General features: G+C 47.4%; 1 protein-coding gene and 1 long non-coding RNA gene across 2 annotated transcripts in view; both read right to left on the reverse strand.

The window, feature by feature from the left end:
• Nucleotides 1-4381: 4381 nt before the first annotated feature.
• LOC135221323 (uncharacterized) lies at nucleotides 4382-14179 on the reverse strand. Its single transcript, XR_010315901.1, has 2 exons — nucleotides 14010-14179; nucleotides 4382-4536 (listed from the first exon to the last, which is right to left on the reverse strand). It is a non-coding gene; the product is annotated as an uncharacterized LOC135221323 (long non-coding RNA).
• Nucleotides 14180-15925: 1746 nt separating this feature from the next.
• LOC135195268 (isatin hydrolase-like) overlaps nucleotides 15926-19786 on the reverse strand; it is a 9494-nt gene continuing 5633 nt past the window's right edge. The window contains exons 4-6 of the mRNA XM_064221528.1: nucleotides 17676-17879; nucleotides 16945-17130; nucleotides 15926-16763 (exon numbers count right to left, since the gene is read on the reverse strand). Coding sequence (XP_064077598.1) covers nucleotides 16967-17130; nucleotides 17676-17879 — 368 coding nt within the window. The 3' untranslated portion in view covers nucleotides 15926-16763; nucleotides 16945-16966. The remainder of the gene's footprint in view (nucleotides 16764-16944; nucleotides 17131-17675; nucleotides 17880-19786) is intronic.

A 19786-nucleotide genomic window follows, 5' to 3' on the forward strand; every position in this document is an offset into this window, starting at 1 on the left:
AGATCGGACTTTTCGAAGTTCACAACGATCCCCAGATCGCGACAGAACTCGAGCAGTCGATCCCTGTCCTGTAGCAACTGCGAGCGGGGGAGACTCGCCAGGACTAACCAATCGTCGAGATACCTCATCAGACGTATCCCGTGCGAATGGCCCAAGCAGACACCAGAGTGAACACTCAGCGTGAACACCTGTGGGGCGGTTGAGAGACCGAAGCAAAGTGCCCTGAACTGGTACACCGTCCCGTCGAGGATGAAGCGGAGGTACTTTCTGGAGACTGATGAATGGGTATTTGGAAATACGCATCCTTCAAGTCCACTGAAAGCATGAAATCGTTCTCCCTGATGGAGTCGAGCACTGAGCGGTGCCGTCTCCATCGTGAACCGGGTCTGGCGAACAAACCGGTTCAGGGGAGAGAGATCTATCACCGGGCGCCAGCCTCCCGTAGACTTTTCCACCAGGAAGAGTCGACTGTAAAAGCCCGGTGACTGATCCGTGACGATTTCTACAGCTCTCTTGCTCAGCATGGTCTTGATCTCCTGTCTCAATGCTACGTCCTTCGATGACCCTGGAACGTACGACTGCTGTTGGACCGGGTTGGAGGTGAGGGGTGGCCGAGATTCGAAGGGTAATAGATATCCCTCCCGAAGGACATCTACAATCCAGGTCTCGCGCCGTAGCGCTGCCAAGTTGCCCAATGGCTGGCCAGGCACCCCCCCACTTCCGGCGCAGGTGAGGGGGAACGCCGTCCCTAGCGTTTCCCCCCTTCTTCGACTTCTTCCCAGAGCCTCCACGGGAGGAGAGGGCTGGGAGGAGGGCTGGTTACGGCTCCCCTTGGTAGAAGTCGAAGAAGACAGAGTCTTTCCCCGGGGCTTCGACGCAGCTACCGTCTTAGCCACCGAGGAAGCGCTAGCCGAGCTCTTAGACTTGGCCGCAGTCCGAGGCTGCCCAGAAGCCTTCGAGACTGCCTGGTGAACCAGACGGTCACTGTCGTCAGTGCGCCGTCTGTCCACCGCAGCGTCCACCATCTCTCCTGGAAGAGAGACGTGGAACTCCGTAAAGGTCCGTTGCGAAGTCCCAACGCCGCTTCACGCCCGGCCGCCCTGGAAACCCGAGTAAGGACAGCGTCCTTCGTCGGAGAACCAGGTTGGCCCACAGGTTCACCGTCTGGTGGGCAAGGAAGGAGATGGCTCTTCCTCCAGACTGGCAAAGTCTCCTGAATGCCGAGTCATCTTCGGGAGAAATTCCCCCGGAGTTGGCTGCGACCTTAGATACTGTGAGGGACCACAGATCTAGCCAGGAGACGGCCTGGAAAGCTGCCATGGCGGTAGATTCCAGGCCGAGTGCCTCTTGCTGCGAGAACCACAGGTTCTCGGACAGGAGCTGCTGCAGAGACACACCCGGAGTCAGCCTGGGCTAACTCCGGGTTCACCTGTTTGGGCGCATCGGGTCTTCAGATGGCACGTAAAAACGCCGCTGTCGCAGCAGAGGAGGTGGAAGCAGCTTGCTCGACCTGCCAGGACTTGAGCGAACAACCGTCTTTGTCCGGAGACAAGCGATTCAACCTGGTCCAGCACTGAGTCCGCAAAGCTCAGAAGGGCGCAAACCCAAACCCCCCGTCGGTCTGGGTTCCCTCTTCGGGGCCCCAGAACGACTCGAGCCGGGACGTGGGCTCGGATGGTGGGAGCGGCGATCCTTCCCCGAGGTCGTTGTGCTGACGAATCAGCGCAATAACCTCGGCAAAGTTCCTCTGGATCTCGGGAGTGACTGCGTCCTGCGGAGTCGGACCGTCCAGTCCCTCAAACAGGAGCATCTCCCGAGACCCTCCTCCCTCAAGGGGAGGAACAGCGACAGACCCCTCTCGGTTCTCCTCCAACCACCTGTGGCGTACGACTGGCTGGCCCGAGAACCGTGCCTGTACGTACGACGACGTGGGTGGGATCCTGAGGGGCGCACCCTCACGATCACTACCTCAATACCTCGCCCATCCCGGTGTAACCCGAGGAGGTTGAAGGTATGGGAGAGGCAGACCTGACGCTCCCCTCCTCCGCTCGCTGGCAGAACCAGCGGGTTTGGAAGACTGCAGGCGATCGCCAACCCGCGGTGGCGATCGAGCTGCAGACCATAGTCGAGCCGTCTCGCTGTGGAGAACGGCTGGACCGAGAACAGCGGCCCCCGGTCTCGTGTGTCAGAGGAGCTGGTGCTGGTCGCCGTACCCGATCGCTCTCTGTGAGAGTGACGGTCAGGCGACCGGGCGAGCTCCACTGTCACGGTGAGATCGGGTGCGTACCTCAACGGTGCGTCAGTTCGCTGGTACCAGCCGTTGGCTGGTGCCGGCGAACGGGGGCACCTCTTCCCGCCTCAGCCCGTGGCGGTCATGGACCGTCAGTCCGCCCGGGTAGCCAGCTGCTCGCCGCAGAGCGAGAGCTGGTCTGGTGAGGTCGCGTGAGCGGCTGTCACCAGTCTTCCGCTCCGTGCCGTGAACCTGACGCTGAGCGGTACTCAGAGGTCTGGTTCTTGGCTGTACGGCCGCTGTTAGGCGACGTACACTCGGTACCTCTCGCGAACGAGAGGCCGAGACGGACCCTGCTGCTGTGGCGAACCACTGACAGCAGGTGAGGAAGTGCCGGTGTTAGCCGGCACTCCTCTGGTCCCCGTAGTCTTCTTCATTGCGGAAGAAGAGACGGGTCCTGCGAAGGAGAGGGTGACCAGCGGAAGAACCCCCCGTCTCACCAGAGCGAGACGGGCCCTTAGAAGTTCCCGAAGGAGGACTTCTTAGGGGGGGGGGGAGGCGACCTTTCTTCTTTCTTCTTCGGCGGGGGAGCCTTAGAAGAAGAAGGGGAAGAGGCGGCAGACGACGACGACGACGAAGAAGACGATGAAGACGACGACGACACCTTCCTCCTCTTCTTCTTCTTCTTCGTCAACCTCCCTCAGGACCCGACGTCAGATCTGTCATCCAGAGCGGGAGCCGGGGCTGCTGTTTTGCCGAAGAACAGGGCCCGGACGCACCTGTCCGAACAGGATCAGCATCGGGAGCAGCGGCGCCAGGAACAGGAACAACATCAGCAGGTGCAGGCATCACAGGAACGGCAGAAGAGACAGCAGGAGCAGGTAACAAAGGAACGGCAGCAGTGGTCAACGTCACGGTCCGTGGACAGCAGCTGGGCAGGTACGCAGGTACGGCAGACTGTGTAGGCGGTCCAGATGGGCGGACCAGCGGCACAGACATCCTAGGTACCAGTGGAGGTCCAGGGGCGAGCTCTTCGGGCACACAAAGTCGGTCGCGGCAGCACGGCAAACCCAGGTGGCGGCATCACACTCCCCCGAGGTACGGCGACTGGTCCCTTGCACCGAGTAGTGGGTGTCACAGAGGACCGCGTGCGGGGGTACACCAGGTGAGGAGGTGAAGCGTAGCGGGGTGTTGTAAGGGTCGTGGTGGTGGTCGTGACCGTAGCATGGGTGACCGCCACGGAGCCAGCGAGATGGTAGAGCAGCCCCCCCTGGACACTCGGCACGCCCTGCAGCCCCAACGATGCCCACACCTGTCCGAGGTCATCCTTCGCGGCAACCGCACCTGAGGAGGCAAAAGTCGGGTGATTAGGGGGATCCTCTACCCGTTCGCGCGAAGACGAACGGATAGAGGACCCAGAGTACAACTCGACGTCAGGGTATCTAGCGCCTCCTCCACACTCGACAAGTCAGGAGAGGAGAAGGACCTAGAAACCCCCCCGAAGGGGAAGGCGCGATACGTGGAAGTTGAGCGGGCGGCAGGAAAGAAGACGAAGTGTCCGTCACCAAAGGAGTCGCGGGAGAGCTTTCCGACGACTCCTTTGCAGGCCTTCGCTTCTTCCTGCCCTCATACAAAGTCCCACTGCGCCTCCGACCAATTATTGCAAAACATCACATGGCTCGGCTCGGGTGCATTCGCGCCCCCGACACCGAGCACACAAAATATGAGGGTCTATCTCCGGGAAAGAGCGGAACTTCCCGCATTTACGCCCTTCGGTACCCGGGCATAGTCTCCGTGGGGTAGCGAGGCGAGAGATTCCATCATTAATCAAAAACACTTCAAATATTATGAAAAAGAGAGAAATGATTGTACTTACAATGAATTCTTTCATACAAACACAATCATATACTCAAGAAAGCAAACGACGAGAAGCGGGCAGAGAGCGTCGAACACACACGTCCACTCGCTGTGAGGCCGAAAGCAAAAGTGGTTTGTTTACCTCCCAGTCGCGCGCGTCGCGCCCTGTCGGACAAGCAGTAACTACCGAAACCCCTTGTTCGAAAGCTTACGACCTATCCAGCTGCCGCTAGTAACCTTCCTATTGTAAAAGGACCGAAGGTTTGTATGCCGTGTCGGAACAAATATGCTTACTTGTCTAGCTGCTTCAAGCCATCTTTCATTTGCCTCTTCTTCTGGGAGCCCTTTATCTTGATGGCTTCATCATAGAGTTTAAGAACTGCTGAAAATTCCTGGGCAGTTCCTGTCCTTAGAAAATCTTCCGTTTTCATCTCTGTTTCACTTTAAACCTAAAATTAAAACTCAACTGTAAAAAGCATTATAAACTCGAAGCAATAATTTAAATATGACAACTGCAAAATCACAAGCAATTCCATAGCTCACGAGATTCAACCAAATAGTTCACAACTTCTGTGTTTACTGGATTTTCATTTAACATTGTTTGGTTTCATTACTTGGGGATTGGAACCATCTGGTTATCTAGTGCGTATGCTAATGAGAATGATTTACAGGTAAAACCGCAATAACATGGCTACAGTATTAGTAATAAATAAAAATTTTTAAATATGAAATTTTTTAATAACTTAAAATGACAATTGTCGAAAATTGCATTTTTTCCTAACTATACAAACCTGAGGTCCTTTAAACAATAGGAAGGTAAACTAGCGGCAGCTGGGACGGTCGTAAGCTTCGAACAGGGGAGAACGGTAGTTAACTGCTTGTCCGATCGTGCGCGCGCCCGCGCGCGAGAGGTGAAGAATCACTTTTGCTTTAGGCCCATGCAAAAAGTTGCAGAGTGAGGGGTGCATGAGGTGGGACTATATGTAAAGGAGGCCTCAGGTTTGTATAGTTAGGAAAAATGCAATTTTCGACAAATTGTCATTTGTTGCCGATACGTAATACAAAACCCTCGGTCCTTTAACAATAGGAAGACTCACTTCTTGGTGGGAGGAATCTGAGTCTTTTTGGTGAACAGACTGGTGTTCGTCCAACCCTGGAGTGCCTCCCTGGTCGTAAGAGCAAGGGAGGGATCCAAACCTCTGTCCGATTGATCGGGGTGTGCACCGCAGGATCAATCAGACCTCTGGGCCAAGTACTAAGAGAGAGGCAAGCGTATCTCTTCGTACCAGCAAGCAAGAACTTGTTCCTGTTTGCAAGAGACAATCATAAAATGATGGGTTTGTCTCAATTTGGCATCCACTTCCTCCCCCTTGTTGGAGGGAAGTGGTGGATTTTATTTATCCTATCCCTACTGAAAGGGATAAAGGATGGTGCTCTATTGAGTAGCTCACCTGCATCTCGTCCTTACCCAGCAGGGTGACGACCGTGTCCCTCTACCCAAAGGTAGAGGGAAGAAAAAGATGGGAAGAGGAGCCAGTCACACTCTCATTCCTCATCCATTCTTACGGTCACACCAGGACTCGATGCTGTTCAGACCTGCGAGGGTCTGGGTTAACTACACAACGTGTTGAGCAACCACCACGGTTCCCAAGGAAAAAGATCCAAGGAACTGTGGGCAATATCCTGAAGGTAGAAGGAGGTGCATGCGGTCCGGTTGGACCAGGCGCCTGCCTTCATTACCTGCGCCACGGAGAAGTTCTTGCGGAACGCGAGAGAATGATGAAGAGGCGTCCACACTCATCCTGGGTGGTAGAGGTTTCTTCAGACAGCTCCGTCGCACCTTCACAGGACAAAGCAGCATAGCCTTCGTATCGGAGGCGGTGACGTCCATTAGGGAGGGTATTGTGAAGGACTCGAACCAATCGTCAGTTACCGAAGGGTTCTGAGTCTTCGCTACGAAGATCGGTACGAAATCGAGCGTCACATCCCCATCCCTTTGTGCTTGACTTCTCAAGAGAAGTCATGCAGTTACCTAAGACGAAAAGAAGGGAATAGTCGTATGACCTATCCCTCTTCTCGACTTTGGTTATGTACAGTACTGATACTGTCAAGCTATTAAGACGAAGTAATGATTGCTCTGGAACAAACCGAACTAAGTCCACAGCATAGTTCGTAACTGACTCGGGCGCTCTGACAGCTGCCGACTGACTGGTTCGGAATCAGTAGAGGCAAGTTGTCCAAGCATCCGGTAAGTCACGTGACCTTCGCCCTTTAAAGAGTTATGCTAAGAGACCAAACAAATAAAATATTTGTTAGTCACCGATGCCGGACGGCGCGGCGATGATTCTCTTAATGCATAAGCTCAAAAGGCGAAAGTCAATTGCCTTCAAAAGACCGAGGTCCCTGATGGCAAGAAAATCTCATAGACGTTGAATCTCAGCTTAAGGAGAAACAACACTATGTGACGTTGAAGACGAAGGTAGGCAATGAATGCAACCTACGTCTTCCAGCTGAATCGAGAGAAGGAATCTCAAGATTCTAAACCTGTGCTTACAAATGACTGAAAACGCTAACCGCCATTTCATTGCTGTCCGTTGTGCAATGAAAGCGGGGCGTTCTTCAGTAATGAAACACAGGGGAGAGCCGCTTGAAGAACTGCTTCTCATGGGCTGAACGTTTGGAAGTAGAGCTGGCAGGTGTGGGAGTAGGCGATGTCTTTCAATACATCTGCTAATCCGGGGTGAACAATGAACAATTGTACACCTCCGATACAAGATATTTTGAGGACAAACTCAGATTCCGCAAAAAATCATTCGCATTATCGGGATACGATTGCAGCAAGAGACCTATTACAGAATTCTGTTACCGTGCGGTAAACAGAAAGATGAGAGTCGAATAGATAGATATCTCTGTTTAAAATTCTCGCAATACCGAAGACGATGAATACTAGCGTTTCTCAGCAGTAGATGGTCATTCATGTATGCGAGAATACCCCGTTAATCAGAGACTTAAGTCCGTGATTGTTGGGCAGAGATACGGTTGTTATTCAATCAAAGCAGGTGAGAAAGACATAAACAACCGTCTATCTCAAAGCGGCAGCTGATACTGAAATGCCTCGGGCAATTCAATACGCAGTAGCTGTCGCGTGACTCGTCATCCTGAGTTGCCAAGTAATCCTTTCCACGAAGGATGCGTTCGGCTAGAACCACCGAGCATAAAAGGATATGCTCGAGCAATTATATTTAAGCGAAACGAATTTCGGTAAATATAAAAGCTTAAATGGTGTTGTTGTGACAACACCATAAGTATAAAATTGAAACTGGAAACTCCTGGGAGGTTGCAGGCAACCCGGGTTGCAGTTCAATTAGAATACTTTTCGTCTAAGTCGCCATTCGTAGAATAACCAGGATATGCGCCTACCCCTCGGACCATTCAACTGCTTAGCAGAATCATGTCGCGAGGTTAATATACGAAGTATATTTGTAGGATTCTGACACGATCTCCATCCTAAATTCTTTCCTTCAAGAAAACAAATAAGGAGGAGATCGACCACCTTCGTTCTCTATTAAAGAGAGTGAAGGAGAAGTCTTCCTCGAAGGAAAAGCTTCAATGGTGAACAGAATACTAAGACGATAGTTCCAGCCAAACTGGATATTCCCGTCCGTTCTTCTCTATTCCAGGTTGGTCGCCTACTGTGAGATAGTCTTCTTTCAGCAGCAGTCTTCTTCCTAATGCTAGAAATTCCAGGAATTCGAGCATAGGCGAGGTTCCCGATTATCGTGTAACATATCGGGGATTCTCGTCTCGCTCACTTTGGACCGTGGTCTCGCCTAAGTGTTTGGAGATCGTAAGAAACTCTAACACTCTTAATGCGCTAGAAATTCCGTAGAATTCTAAGCAGTCTGCGAAACCCCCACCGAATTCGTCAAACGATATCGGCTGGTGGTCCTCTCGATTCCCGTAGAAATCGAGAATGGGGCAGGATCCCTCCTCAACGACCGGGGCTTACGTCAGGTAGGACCCGAAGGTCCCCCACCCCCCTGGTAGCGCAGTCCCCAACGTGGGATCCTACAGAGAAATCTCTGTAGGATCCTTCCCCTTTCCCTCGTAGCCGTAAGGAGAGAGGGAATGGGGGAGGAATTGGATACTCGCTCGCCTTCCAGTGGAACTAGCAGTTGGAGAAGAGTAGGAGCAGCCATCGCCTTGCGGCGATGGCCTCTCAGAGTCTGGGAAAACGTATCGTCAGGAGAAAACGTTTTCCCCGAGGAGGGTTACGAACTCTCACTGTAGGTAAAGGTCTGCCGCCACTGTGAACGTCGTCTGGGTGGGGCTGATCGACACCTGACAGGAGAGAGCCGATACCGTCCTCCGACTCATTCCAGTCCTCGTCGAGGTCGAAACCTCTCAGGAGGTACCGACGGATTATTTACAAATACGGTGTCCGAAGACACGTAGAAACGCCACTGTCGCAGTAGAGGAGGTGGAAGTAGCTTGACCGACCGGCCAGAACTGAGAGAGCCTTCTTGTCCGGAGACGAGAGACTCTGGTTCAAGACAGAATCGGCAAGCTCCGATCGCGGCATACCCACCGTCGGTTTGGGTTCCCTCTCGTGCCCCAAAACGACTCGAGCAGAGACATGGGCTCTGCTGGTGGGAGCGGCGATCCTTCCCCCGGTCGTTGTGCTGACGAATCAGTGCAATAACCAACTGGGTAAAGTTACTCTGAATCTCGGAAGTTACAGCGTCTTGAGGAGTAGGACCGTCCAGTCCCTCCAACAAGAGCGCTCCCAGGACCCTCCTCCTTCAGAAGAAGGACCAGCAACAGATCCCTGACGGTTGCCTCTAATCACTTGCGCGTACGTCCTGGTTGGTCCTAAGACCAACCTGGCACGTGCGGCGTCGTGACGGGATCGTGAGCGCGCATCTCTCACGATCACTCCTATATACCTCGTCTCTTCCTGGCGTATGCCGAGGAAGTTGAAGGTATCGGAGAGACAGAACTGACGCTACCCCCTCCCCCCTGACGGTCGCCTCCAATCACTTGCGGCGTACGTCCTGGTTGGTCCTAAGACCATACGTGGCACGTGTGGCGTCGTGACGGGATCGTGAGCGGCGCACCTCTCACGATCACTCCTAGCTACCTCGCTCTTCCCGGTGTAGCCCGAGGAAGTTGAAGGTAGTGGAGAGACAGACCTTGACGCCTACCCCCCCCCGCTCGCTGGCAGGACCAGCGTACGTGGGGGGCTGCAGCCGATCACCAAACCTGCGGTGGGGATCGATCTGCAGGCCTGGCCGTGCCGCTCACCTGTGGCGAGCGGCTCGACTGAGCACGTCGACCCCGGTCCCCGTGCGTCAGACGAGCTGCTGCTGGTCACCGTATCCGCCCGGTCCCTGTGGGAGCGGCGGTCAGGTGACCTGCAGAGCTCGCTTTCGCCGTGAGACCGGTGAGCGTCCTCGCGGCACGTCAAACCGCTGGTACCAGCCGAGGCTGGTACCGTCGGTCGAGGGGCCTGGGGGACCTCTTCCCAGCCTCAACCCGTGGCCGGTCAGAGACCGTCACGTCCACACCCGAGGTACCGGCTGGTCGCTGCGAGAGCGGCCGCTGGCCTGGCGAGAGTCACCTGAGCGGCTCTCGACAGTCTTCTGCTCCGTGCCTCGGTCATGACGCGAGCGAACTCAGGCGTCTTAACTTTGGCTGCACGGTCACCCGAAGGAGATCGTACACTCGGAACTTCTCGCCGGACGAGAAACCGAGCCGGTACCTGGCTTAGCAGCCAGAGCTGCCAAGACCAGGCGAGGGTGTACCAGCGGTAGCCAGCACACCCTTGGTCCCCGTCTTCTTCTTCTTCTCAGAAGGGGAGACGGGCCCCGTTCCCGAAGGAACAGGAGGACCAGCAGAAGAACCCCCCCCGTCACACCGGAATGTGACGAGCCCTTCGAAGTTCCCGAAGGAGTCTTCTTAGGGGAATAACAAAACCCGGTTACCAGCTGGTCGCTGCGAAGAGCGGCCGCTGGCCTGGCGAGAGTCACCTGAGCGGTTCTGTCGCCAGCCTTCTGCTCCGTGCCGTGGTCTTGGCGCCGAGCGAACTCTGGCGCCGAAACTTTGGCTGCACGGTCTCCCGAGGGAGAGCGTACACTCGGGATCTCCCGCGAACGAGAGACCGAGCCGGAACCTGGCGTAGCGGCATCGCCGCTAGCACCAGGCGAGGAAGTACCAGAGCTAACCGATACTCCTCTGGTCCCGTCTATCTCTTCCTTACGGAAGGGGAGACGGGCCCCGCTCCCGAAGGAGCAGGAGGACCAGCAGAAGGACCCCCCGTCCCACCGAGGTGGGACGGGCCCTTAGAAGTTCCCGAAGGAGACTTCTTAGGGGGGGGAGGCAGCCTTCTTCTTCTTCGGCTTATGGGCCTTAGAAGTCGAAGGGGAAGAGGCAGCAACACGACGAAGACGAATGACACCTTCCTCTTCTTCGTCAGCTCACGCGGGACAGTCGTCAGGTCCTCCATCCAGGCCGGAGTCGGGCCTATTGCCGAAGCAACACGGCCGACTGCACCTGTCCGGAAGGACCTGGGACTGGGGAAGACACACCAGGGCAGGACCAGCATGGACAGGCGCAGGAACCAGGAGCGACAGGAACAGCAACCAGCTCAGGAGCGGCAGGAACAGCGGCAGCGGTAAACACAAGAATGGGACAGCCAAGCCCAGTAGCGGGAACCACATCAGCGACAGGTACGGCAGGCCCAGCCATCGCCTCGTAGAATCATCGGCAGCCAGCGTGGTACTGGCGGCCGGTCCAGGGGCGAACTGCTGGAACAGCGGAAGTCTGGGGCAGGCAAACACGAAGAAAACACAGGCGGCGGAGGCATACCCCTCCTCGGTACGGCGGCGACCGGCCCTAGAAGCGGCAGACGGCGTCAACCGACACAGCATGGGGTGGATGTAGACCAGCGGGGGGAAGCAGATAAGCGGCCGTGCAAGGTTGTAGTGGAGACTCCACTCCAAGGTCACCGCCCCAGACCTCGCTAGACTCTGCAGCAGATCGTGGATGCTAGGCACGTCCCTGCAGCCGCAGTGGTCCATACCTGTCCAAGGTCGTCTCCCACGGCTGTAGCACCTGCGGTAGCACAGACAGATTAGTAAGAGGGGTTCCCTCACGCACGGGGGGGGAGACATGCCCCACCCCGAACGGAAGGAAGACCCCAAAAACAAAATACGAGGAAGCTGAGCGGGGGGCAGGAAAGAAGACGAAGAATCGGATACCAAGGGAGTCGCGGGAGAGCTTTCCGACGACTTCCTGGCAGACCTTCGCTTCCCCTACCCCCGCACAGCAGTGAAAAAGTAATATGAAAATGAAACAGAATACTGCACTTGCGATTCACTTCATAGAACTTAAAGAGGGAAAAATCAATTCCCGGTAAGAGCGGAAACTTGATCCATAATAATATGATGCTATCATAAATATATATGAAAATGAACAATACTGCACTTGCTATTTTCACTTTCACAGCAATAAAATCGTAAGGATTAATTCCCGGGTAAGAGCGGAAATTGATCCAAAATTAAATTTGATGCAATTAATAAATGAAAATGAAAAGAAAACTGCATTGCGAATCCACTTTCATTGCATTCTATTCATACAAAATAAGAGGCTCTTGCCGAGCGCAATCAAGCTCTCGGCAACGAACACACAGGGCAAAAATATAATGAAAAAGAGTACTTACATCTTTCAATTACACACTTTCGCCCAAAATACATGACTCGGCGCGAGTGCGCCCGCCCTCGGCACCGAGACATAATTCAAGGGTTCAATTCATGAAAAGAGCGAAAATCGCCGTCTCTACGGCGATAGCTCCACGTTGATTCATTAAATTAAGTAATGAAATGAAACAGTGTACTTACAGTTTCATTTTCAAGTCAAACCAAACCATTAGTAGAAAACACAATATAAACAAAGCATACGACGATGGAGCGGGCAGAGCGATGACGAACACGTCCTTCACACCCGCGGCCGAAAGCAAAAGTGATTCTTCACCTCTCGGGCGCGCGCACGATCGGACAAGCAGTTAACTACCGTTCTCCCCTTGTTCGAAACTTACGACCGTCCCAGCTGCCGCTAGTTACCTTCCTATTGTTAAAGGACCGAGGGTTTGTATTACGTATCGGAACAAATCATGACATTATCAACATCAGTGTTTAAGACCTTTTCTATGGAACCTCTCTTATTGACACACTTGGGACGAGTTCACTAGTGATTTCCCCACAGTAAGAAGTAATCACTAAGATCATACACTTATATATACTTACAGTATTGATTTATGAAGGGGGTGAACAAACTGTCCTTTTTTTGGCAGTCAAATATGCATTTCTTCAATTCTTTTTTTTTTCTTTTTAGTTATTTGCATCAATGGTGGCTTTATCATTGACTTCTTGTTTCAGCAAAGTACTGTATAAGTTGTTTCTCTCTCACCATACATCCTGGATAGTGAGGGAGACACACGAGATGCTTAGTGAAACAGGTCAACAACAAAATAACCGTCACTGTGGATAACTAAAATAATTTGAAAAATGCATACTCAACACTTTGCCAAAACAGACAATGAAATGAACCCTGTTAGCTAATGGTTAAAAGGTGTAACAGTAGGTATAAGGCTAACACGGGTCACAATTCGGGTTCAGAGTTGTTAATTAGGCAAAAGGTTGTAGGCTACGTACTACTTCAACTTCCATGTGAAAGTAACCTGAAGGTGAATAGGCTTACTCTTAACTTAATATGGCAGAGCATTTCAAGACAGCCACTGCATTCCTTTAAAGATGACAGTACAGGCAGTCCCAGAGTTACATCAGACTCGGCTTTCATCCTTCTGAGGTTATGTCGCGCTTCGAATATTATTCATCAAAAATTCCTTCCCAGGTTACAGCACATTTTCCGAGTTTACGTCACCAGTCCGATGGAAGACTGGAATTTGAATATGGCTCCAAAAAGGCAGAATAGCCAAACTTTGGAGGCTTTTGATGAAAAGCTCAATCTAATTGCATATTATGTCCTTTTCAATGCACCCAAAAGATTAAGAGAAAGGTTTTCTTTGGATTTCCAATGATGTCTCAGGTTACGCCTTTTTTCGGTTTACATCGCGGAGTAGGAACGGAACCCCCAATGTGACCCGGGGACTGCCTGTACAAGGAGTTTGTGAGGTAAGTAGTCACCCGTAAACAAGTTTATCCTCATCGGCTTGTACGAATAAGGTAGGCTGACAGCCTAGCTGATCTGGGTCAAGCTTGCTTTGGCTCGTATAGAGCTGAAACGAAGCCGAGGTTAGTCTTGGATAACCTCTACGATATAGTTTAACCAATCAGGACGAAAACGCTAACCTAACCATTGACGTTAAGACTTAAACCACCTAGGCCTAGGCTAGGCCTCGTAAAACCCGATGTTGGCGATTGGACGACTTTCAAGTAGGCCTAACCTAGTCAATCTGAGATCTAGGCTAGGCCAAGTGGGTTTACGGTGAAATCTAAAAGTAATTGCCTGTTTATTCAGACAAAGAATTAAAATAGAGAATTGCAAAGTTGCGTAGATGACGACTTCCTTACTGAACTCGACCACGGATAGGCCTACCCTAATAGGCCCTAGGCCTACTATACCTAGCTAGCTATGTCTTCAGATATACTTCAGGACACAAAATATTCAAAATATACAAAAAAGGCTGACAAATTATTAATACGACATAATTCTATATATAAATACAAATAATTTCTCGCAATATGGATTACAATTTGCGACTTCCAGTGACGTCACAAACAAGCCTAGTATGCTATTTGATAATGAACAACTTACAATAGCCCGTTTGATACAGCAGACAACACCTTAGGTCTAAAAGTAATTTGGTTTTAGTTAATGTTTCAACTGTACTTCAATAACTTACCGGTAATGTGCAGATTTTCCTTAGAAGACCGAGATAAATTACCCGCGTCGACTACTTGCACTTTTCACAGTAGTAGTAGTGATGGGGATTGGAGTTTGTCTTTTAAACGGCTCTTTTCTCTGAGTTCTACTTCATATTATTTTTTTTCTCTGCTTTAAAGCTTAGATACAATAATCTATACCTCGTGAAAATCTGTACTAATTTATTACGGTCTACATTGAAAGAACTATATTTTTACTTATATATATATATATATATAGTATATATATCTATATATATATATATATATATATATATAATTTGATTCCCATTATACTACATGAAATAGCCCACGTCCTTTACTTGTGACTTTCCCCTTCTTTAGTTTAACTTGAACTATTTGTGCTTTTAAATCTTTGTTTCAAGCATATAACGTGTTTATATATGTAGAAGAATAAGCTGAAACATTAGCGTATTCTATTAAGGTATTTTGCAAAGTTTATTATACTTAGATTATGCAGAATTTTCAGGGGAAGGCGAAGTTATCAGTTTGCAAAGAATGTTCCAGTCACGTGGACTGTCGGCAGACTAGGTCTAAGCAATTAGTATTCATCGAATGTTTAGGATACAGTGAAGTCAGTGTTGATTAGTGGACAGATTAGGCCTATACAATCTAAAATTGTTGGCAACTCTTTATAATAAAGGCATAAGAGTCCTGGTGTGGACCTTAAACTTGTATCAACCTCCCACCGAGATTATCATGACAATTGTTTTAGTTACTGTTATGTAGAAGCGTGTCAAGCATGATATTAAAATGAGAAAGGGCTTCAGACTTTTTATGTCTGCTGTTGGCATTCCATGTATAACAACTTTGTTTCTGTAGGACATCTATTTAATTTATTCTAAAACATAGGTTCACACAGAAAATTATAGTTCATCCCACGTTTATCACGTCCTAATGTGTTTGGCCTTGAATATACAATTTAGGTAAAACGCCAAGCACTGGGACCTATATGGTCATTCAGCGCTGAAACGGGAATTAAAAATAAAAAGGTTTAAAAGGTGTAACAGGAGGAAAACCTCAAGGCAGTTGCACTATGAATCAACTGTTAGGAGAGGGTGGAAAGTAAGATGGAAGAAAGAGAATGTGAAAGGAGGTACAGTAAAAGGAATGAAAGGGGTTGCAGCTATGGGCTGAAGGCACGCTCCAAAGGACCTTAAGTAATGCCTACAGTGCACCACATGAGGTGCACTGATGGCACTAATTGGGTAATGTGTTTGGGTTCCATAAAAACATATGGGCATTTCATAAATAAAATTGACCCCCAATCCAATTCTCATCAAATGTACATTTGGTGAGCATTTTAAAAAAAAATTATTAATTTGTTTGCTGAAACTCACCAAGCCAGCACAGGCTCTTGCCTAGAGAGAAATTCGAAGGTACTTCTTGTTGGTTGCCTCAGACTTTGTACAATGTAAACCTATCAACAGAGAATTACTTGTGTTATTGATGTTTCTTTTAAGATAGTTCAGTTGGGACTCTCCAAACTCAAAATGTCCTGTTAAAGTAGTTACATAATTTTACATTCCCTTTGCTATCAAGAGATTTGCTAGGACAGTAGTGGTGGCTTTGAAATCAGTCCACCACAATAGTCTAAGTAAAGAAATGAAGTGTGTGAGTGAGGATGCTAACATAACATTGCTAGGTTTATTTAAAACTCCAGTGATTATCAGATTATATAGGAAGATACAGTAGATTTACAAAGATTCAAAAACAAAAAGCCTTTTAGTCCAAAAAAAATAAAAGAACACCATATTCACCTTAACGATTGGCATGAATTCCTTTGTTATTTTACAAAAAATATGCAAAAGATTATAAAGTCATTAACAATAAAACTATATTTTTTAAAAGGATAAACCTAATGAAACACAGAAAGTCAAGATCTGGGCAGAAAATAATTAATCAGAGAAAAATAAATTTCACAATCTCACTATTATATGGAAACAAATAAAATTACTGTAATTTGTAACAATTCCGCATCATTTTTGTTTCGAATATTGATATTTAATAGGCATGGTCTGAAGAAATTATGTTCAAGCTTTCAAGAAGATCAGCTACAAAATGGACATCACCAAAAGGAGACATGGTGCATATACTAACAAGATTAAATCACATAATTATGAAGTCTTGTGGTAAAGACCAATTCACACTTATATACCTGGGGACTCTGTCACGCCACAAAACTTTTCCAAGTTGACTGTACTCCCTCAACACTATAACCTTAGTTCAAATATACTATATGAAATTTTGATAACAAGAAAGTTAAGAGCAACAGTATAACATATCCCAGTTCTACTCTCCTTAAAAATATCCAGTGTCTGAACACGCATTCGAATACTGGCTCAGCACCTTCCTACAGATCAAGCTAAATAATGCTAATTACAGAATCAATAACTTTCTTGATATTATAAAATAATCATAAAAGATAATTGCCAATAAGAGTAAGTGTAAACAAAGATGTTGTCCTTCCTATCTAGATGCAGTAAGCATACCATAGTACCTGTTGTGACAGAGACGATACAAAATCAAATCCACTAAGCACCAATGATTTCTTTGGCAAGAACTGCACCAATCATTACCACTAGCACAGAACTGATGGAAGAGGGCTTGGTGCACTGCTGGCCTCTCCCACTTCAGCAATGATTCTGGCAGGGGCTCCACTTCTCCACCAATCCTCACGGAAGCACTGTAACCAAAGCTCCTTTGACTGGTAACTGCAACAGGAAAAAGGATGTTGTTAGTGACTCACAGCATTAAGCCTAAATGATGAATAAAAAACATTCTATACGTCATTCACCATCATAAACCTGAAGATGCTTTCTTTTTGGCAACTATATCTTGTCTGTCACATGGTCTGTCATCTCTTCTGATGTCGTTAGATACATAGAAAGGTACCTTGTCAAGATTAGCCATATTTTCAATGCCATAGATGTTTTCCTTGTACAGTGTCACATGGGATGGATATCTCACAGACTTCCAACATCCACTGATATTGTATCGATGCCAATCTAACCACACCAGTTTTATGGCCGTGCTTTTTGCGATGGTTGAGTAGCCACTCGGCAGCACCTTTGCCGAGACCTGCAAAAGCAAGACAAATGCATCTAAATCTATGAATGAAATGGAATGGAAAATAGAGTTTAGGGCAAAGGCCAAAAACTGGGACTTATGAGAGCATTCAGCGCTGGAAAGGAAATTGAGAGTAAGTGGGTTCAAAAGGTGAAACAGGAGGAAAACTTCGCAGTTGCATTGAAATAATTTTTAGGAGAGGGTGGATAGCAAGATGGAAGAAAGAGAATATGAATGGAGGTACAGTAAAGGGAATTAAAGGGGTTGCAGCTAAGGACCGAAGGGACGCTGCAAAAAACCTTTAGTAACTTCTACAGTGCACCCCATGAAGTTCACAGACAGTAGGGGTCTTAATCTATGAGAGGACCCCATTACGTCACAATTTTAAAAATTCCACATTTCAGGCTTTACTTTTAGGTGTAAAAGTAATGATTCAGAATTTTTGTAGTTGTCATCAACTGTTTTGCCTCATCTTGGTAATACTGACACTAAAGCGACCGTATCTTAAATAATCCTCTTGGTTTAAGTTTCAGCCAAACATTGGTTCTCATACCCACCTGGGAAGTTTTGATTATTATTGCCATCGAGCCCTAAATATTGGCTAAGTGTATTGACCTTAGCACCCCATCCTGTGCGGGCGAGGACTAGGCTGCCATCAGGAATTACTCCGTGGACAGCCTCCCACTCCTCGAAATCTTTGACTTTCACCTCGTAGTTCGGTTGGTCTGGCTTGATATTCTTCGAGACGTCGATCACCACGGCTGGAAAAACCACCCACAGTGATTTATAGAGCAATGCTCACGCTTACTGCGAGTAACATATAGTCTAAATATATATATATTTAAACAGGATGGTTTCTAAAAGGGATTATATTCCCCAAACAAAAGTTACAAGCTTTCAAGGACTAGTTGTCCCCATCACTCGGTGGCAACTCAGCAATGAGGACAATTGTCCAGGGCTGCCAGATTTCCACACTAAGGAAATCCACGTTCGGTATCTTAACACAGTTGCCAGTTATGCAATATATTCGACTTATCGATGTAGTGGTTGGAACTCTGGATAGGTTGTTTATCGTGATGTAGTAAGTGTTCAAAACTTAGCGGTACGAATTCCTAGCCAATATTTTATTTTTTTTAACTGATAAATAAGGGTAGACACTGACCCTTTCCGTTTTTAGTCCATATTGTTTGCACATTTAGTTAAATTTTTTATTCTAGTGTTTTTGACGAGAGGGTAAAAGAAACAAAACTTCTCAACAACAGTCGACACTTCTTTAATTTGTTGATGAAACTTATTTAATTTGACGATGAAAGAATTGAATGAAACTTCTCTAACAGGTGATGAAAAATTGAAATGAAACTTACGTATTTAATTGGACGACGAAAATATACGGTACTAGAATGCAATATGTATGTATGTATGTATATATATATATATATATATATATATATATATATATATATATAATAAAGCATTTTAATCACATCGTCGTAATGAAATATATCGATGAATTTATCATGATGGTCAATCTGACAGTATTGATATAAATATAATGACTAGACCTATTATCTAGGGCTAACAACACTATTGGTTATATGCTAGCACGTGAACTCAAAAAAATAATTATCATTATTGTATCATTGCAATTACATAATTACATTAACTTTCATAAAGAATATTTTGAAGCTGCAAATGTAATAGTAAGCACAAGTGTTATAACTATGTCTTTTAGAGTAAAGTAAGCTGGCAACGTATCCTGGAACTAGGCTAATGTACTGAACCATTTATTTTACATGAAGATTTCATTACCACTGCATTATATAATTTCTTACTCTTATCGTTGTTATACACATAGTCATTCATTTAGGGCAATATCAACTGACAACGAAATCATGAGCGCTATTATCTATACTGGTAAACTAGGCCTATGATTTCTGCTAAGATCTTACGTTAATTAAAGTTATGATATCATTAAACCCCGTTCCTTTCAAAAGTTTATGTCACAGTAGTTGTAGAATAATCAAACCGATTATACAGGCACAGTAATCATTTTCACATGCAAAAATTGCAATCTGTATTGCAAAGCTGTAAAGTGCTTCGCTGAAAAATAATTTGGTACCAAATATACCATCAACACTAGCAAAATAAGAATACTCTCTAGTATCATGAAAAAGAATAAATGTAGATTTTGTTGAGGACAAGATTAAGAATAATTTTGAATAGGTAACTAAGGCTGGTTGGAGCTGGAGCCAGCCAGTTCGTACGGTCAAGATCTAGTTTATATTCTAGGTCTTAGTTTGCACAAGAATGAACGGTCAGGTCATGCATCTGATAAACATCCAAACGCATCCACAAATTAAAAATGATAATACTAATTATTTATTTTTAAAGATATTTGTGTGTGAGACTTATAAAATAGAATAGTAAAAAAATTTCATAACTTATTATTAGATTTTAACTAGCATACGCTTTTTAAGTAAAAAGCGTGGAAATTTTTACGTGTGGATTCCACACTCCACACCTAATCACAATGTGGACAAGATAAGCCGTATTAGTGACGTCATTTCCACACTTCGGCAGCCATGAAATTTAGTCCTTGAAGGCTTGTAACCTTTCTGTTTAAATGAGGTCCATGTTAGGCGTCGTATGAATGCACAGTACTATTGGG

Source organism: Macrobrachium nipponense, chromosome 20, assembly GCF_015104395.2.
Source record: "Macrobrachium nipponense isolate FS-2020 chromosome 20, ASM1510439v2, whole genome shotgun sequence".
Classification (NCBI taxonomy): Eukaryota; Metazoa; Arthropoda; class Malacostraca; order Decapoda; family Palaemonidae; genus Macrobrachium; species Macrobrachium nipponense.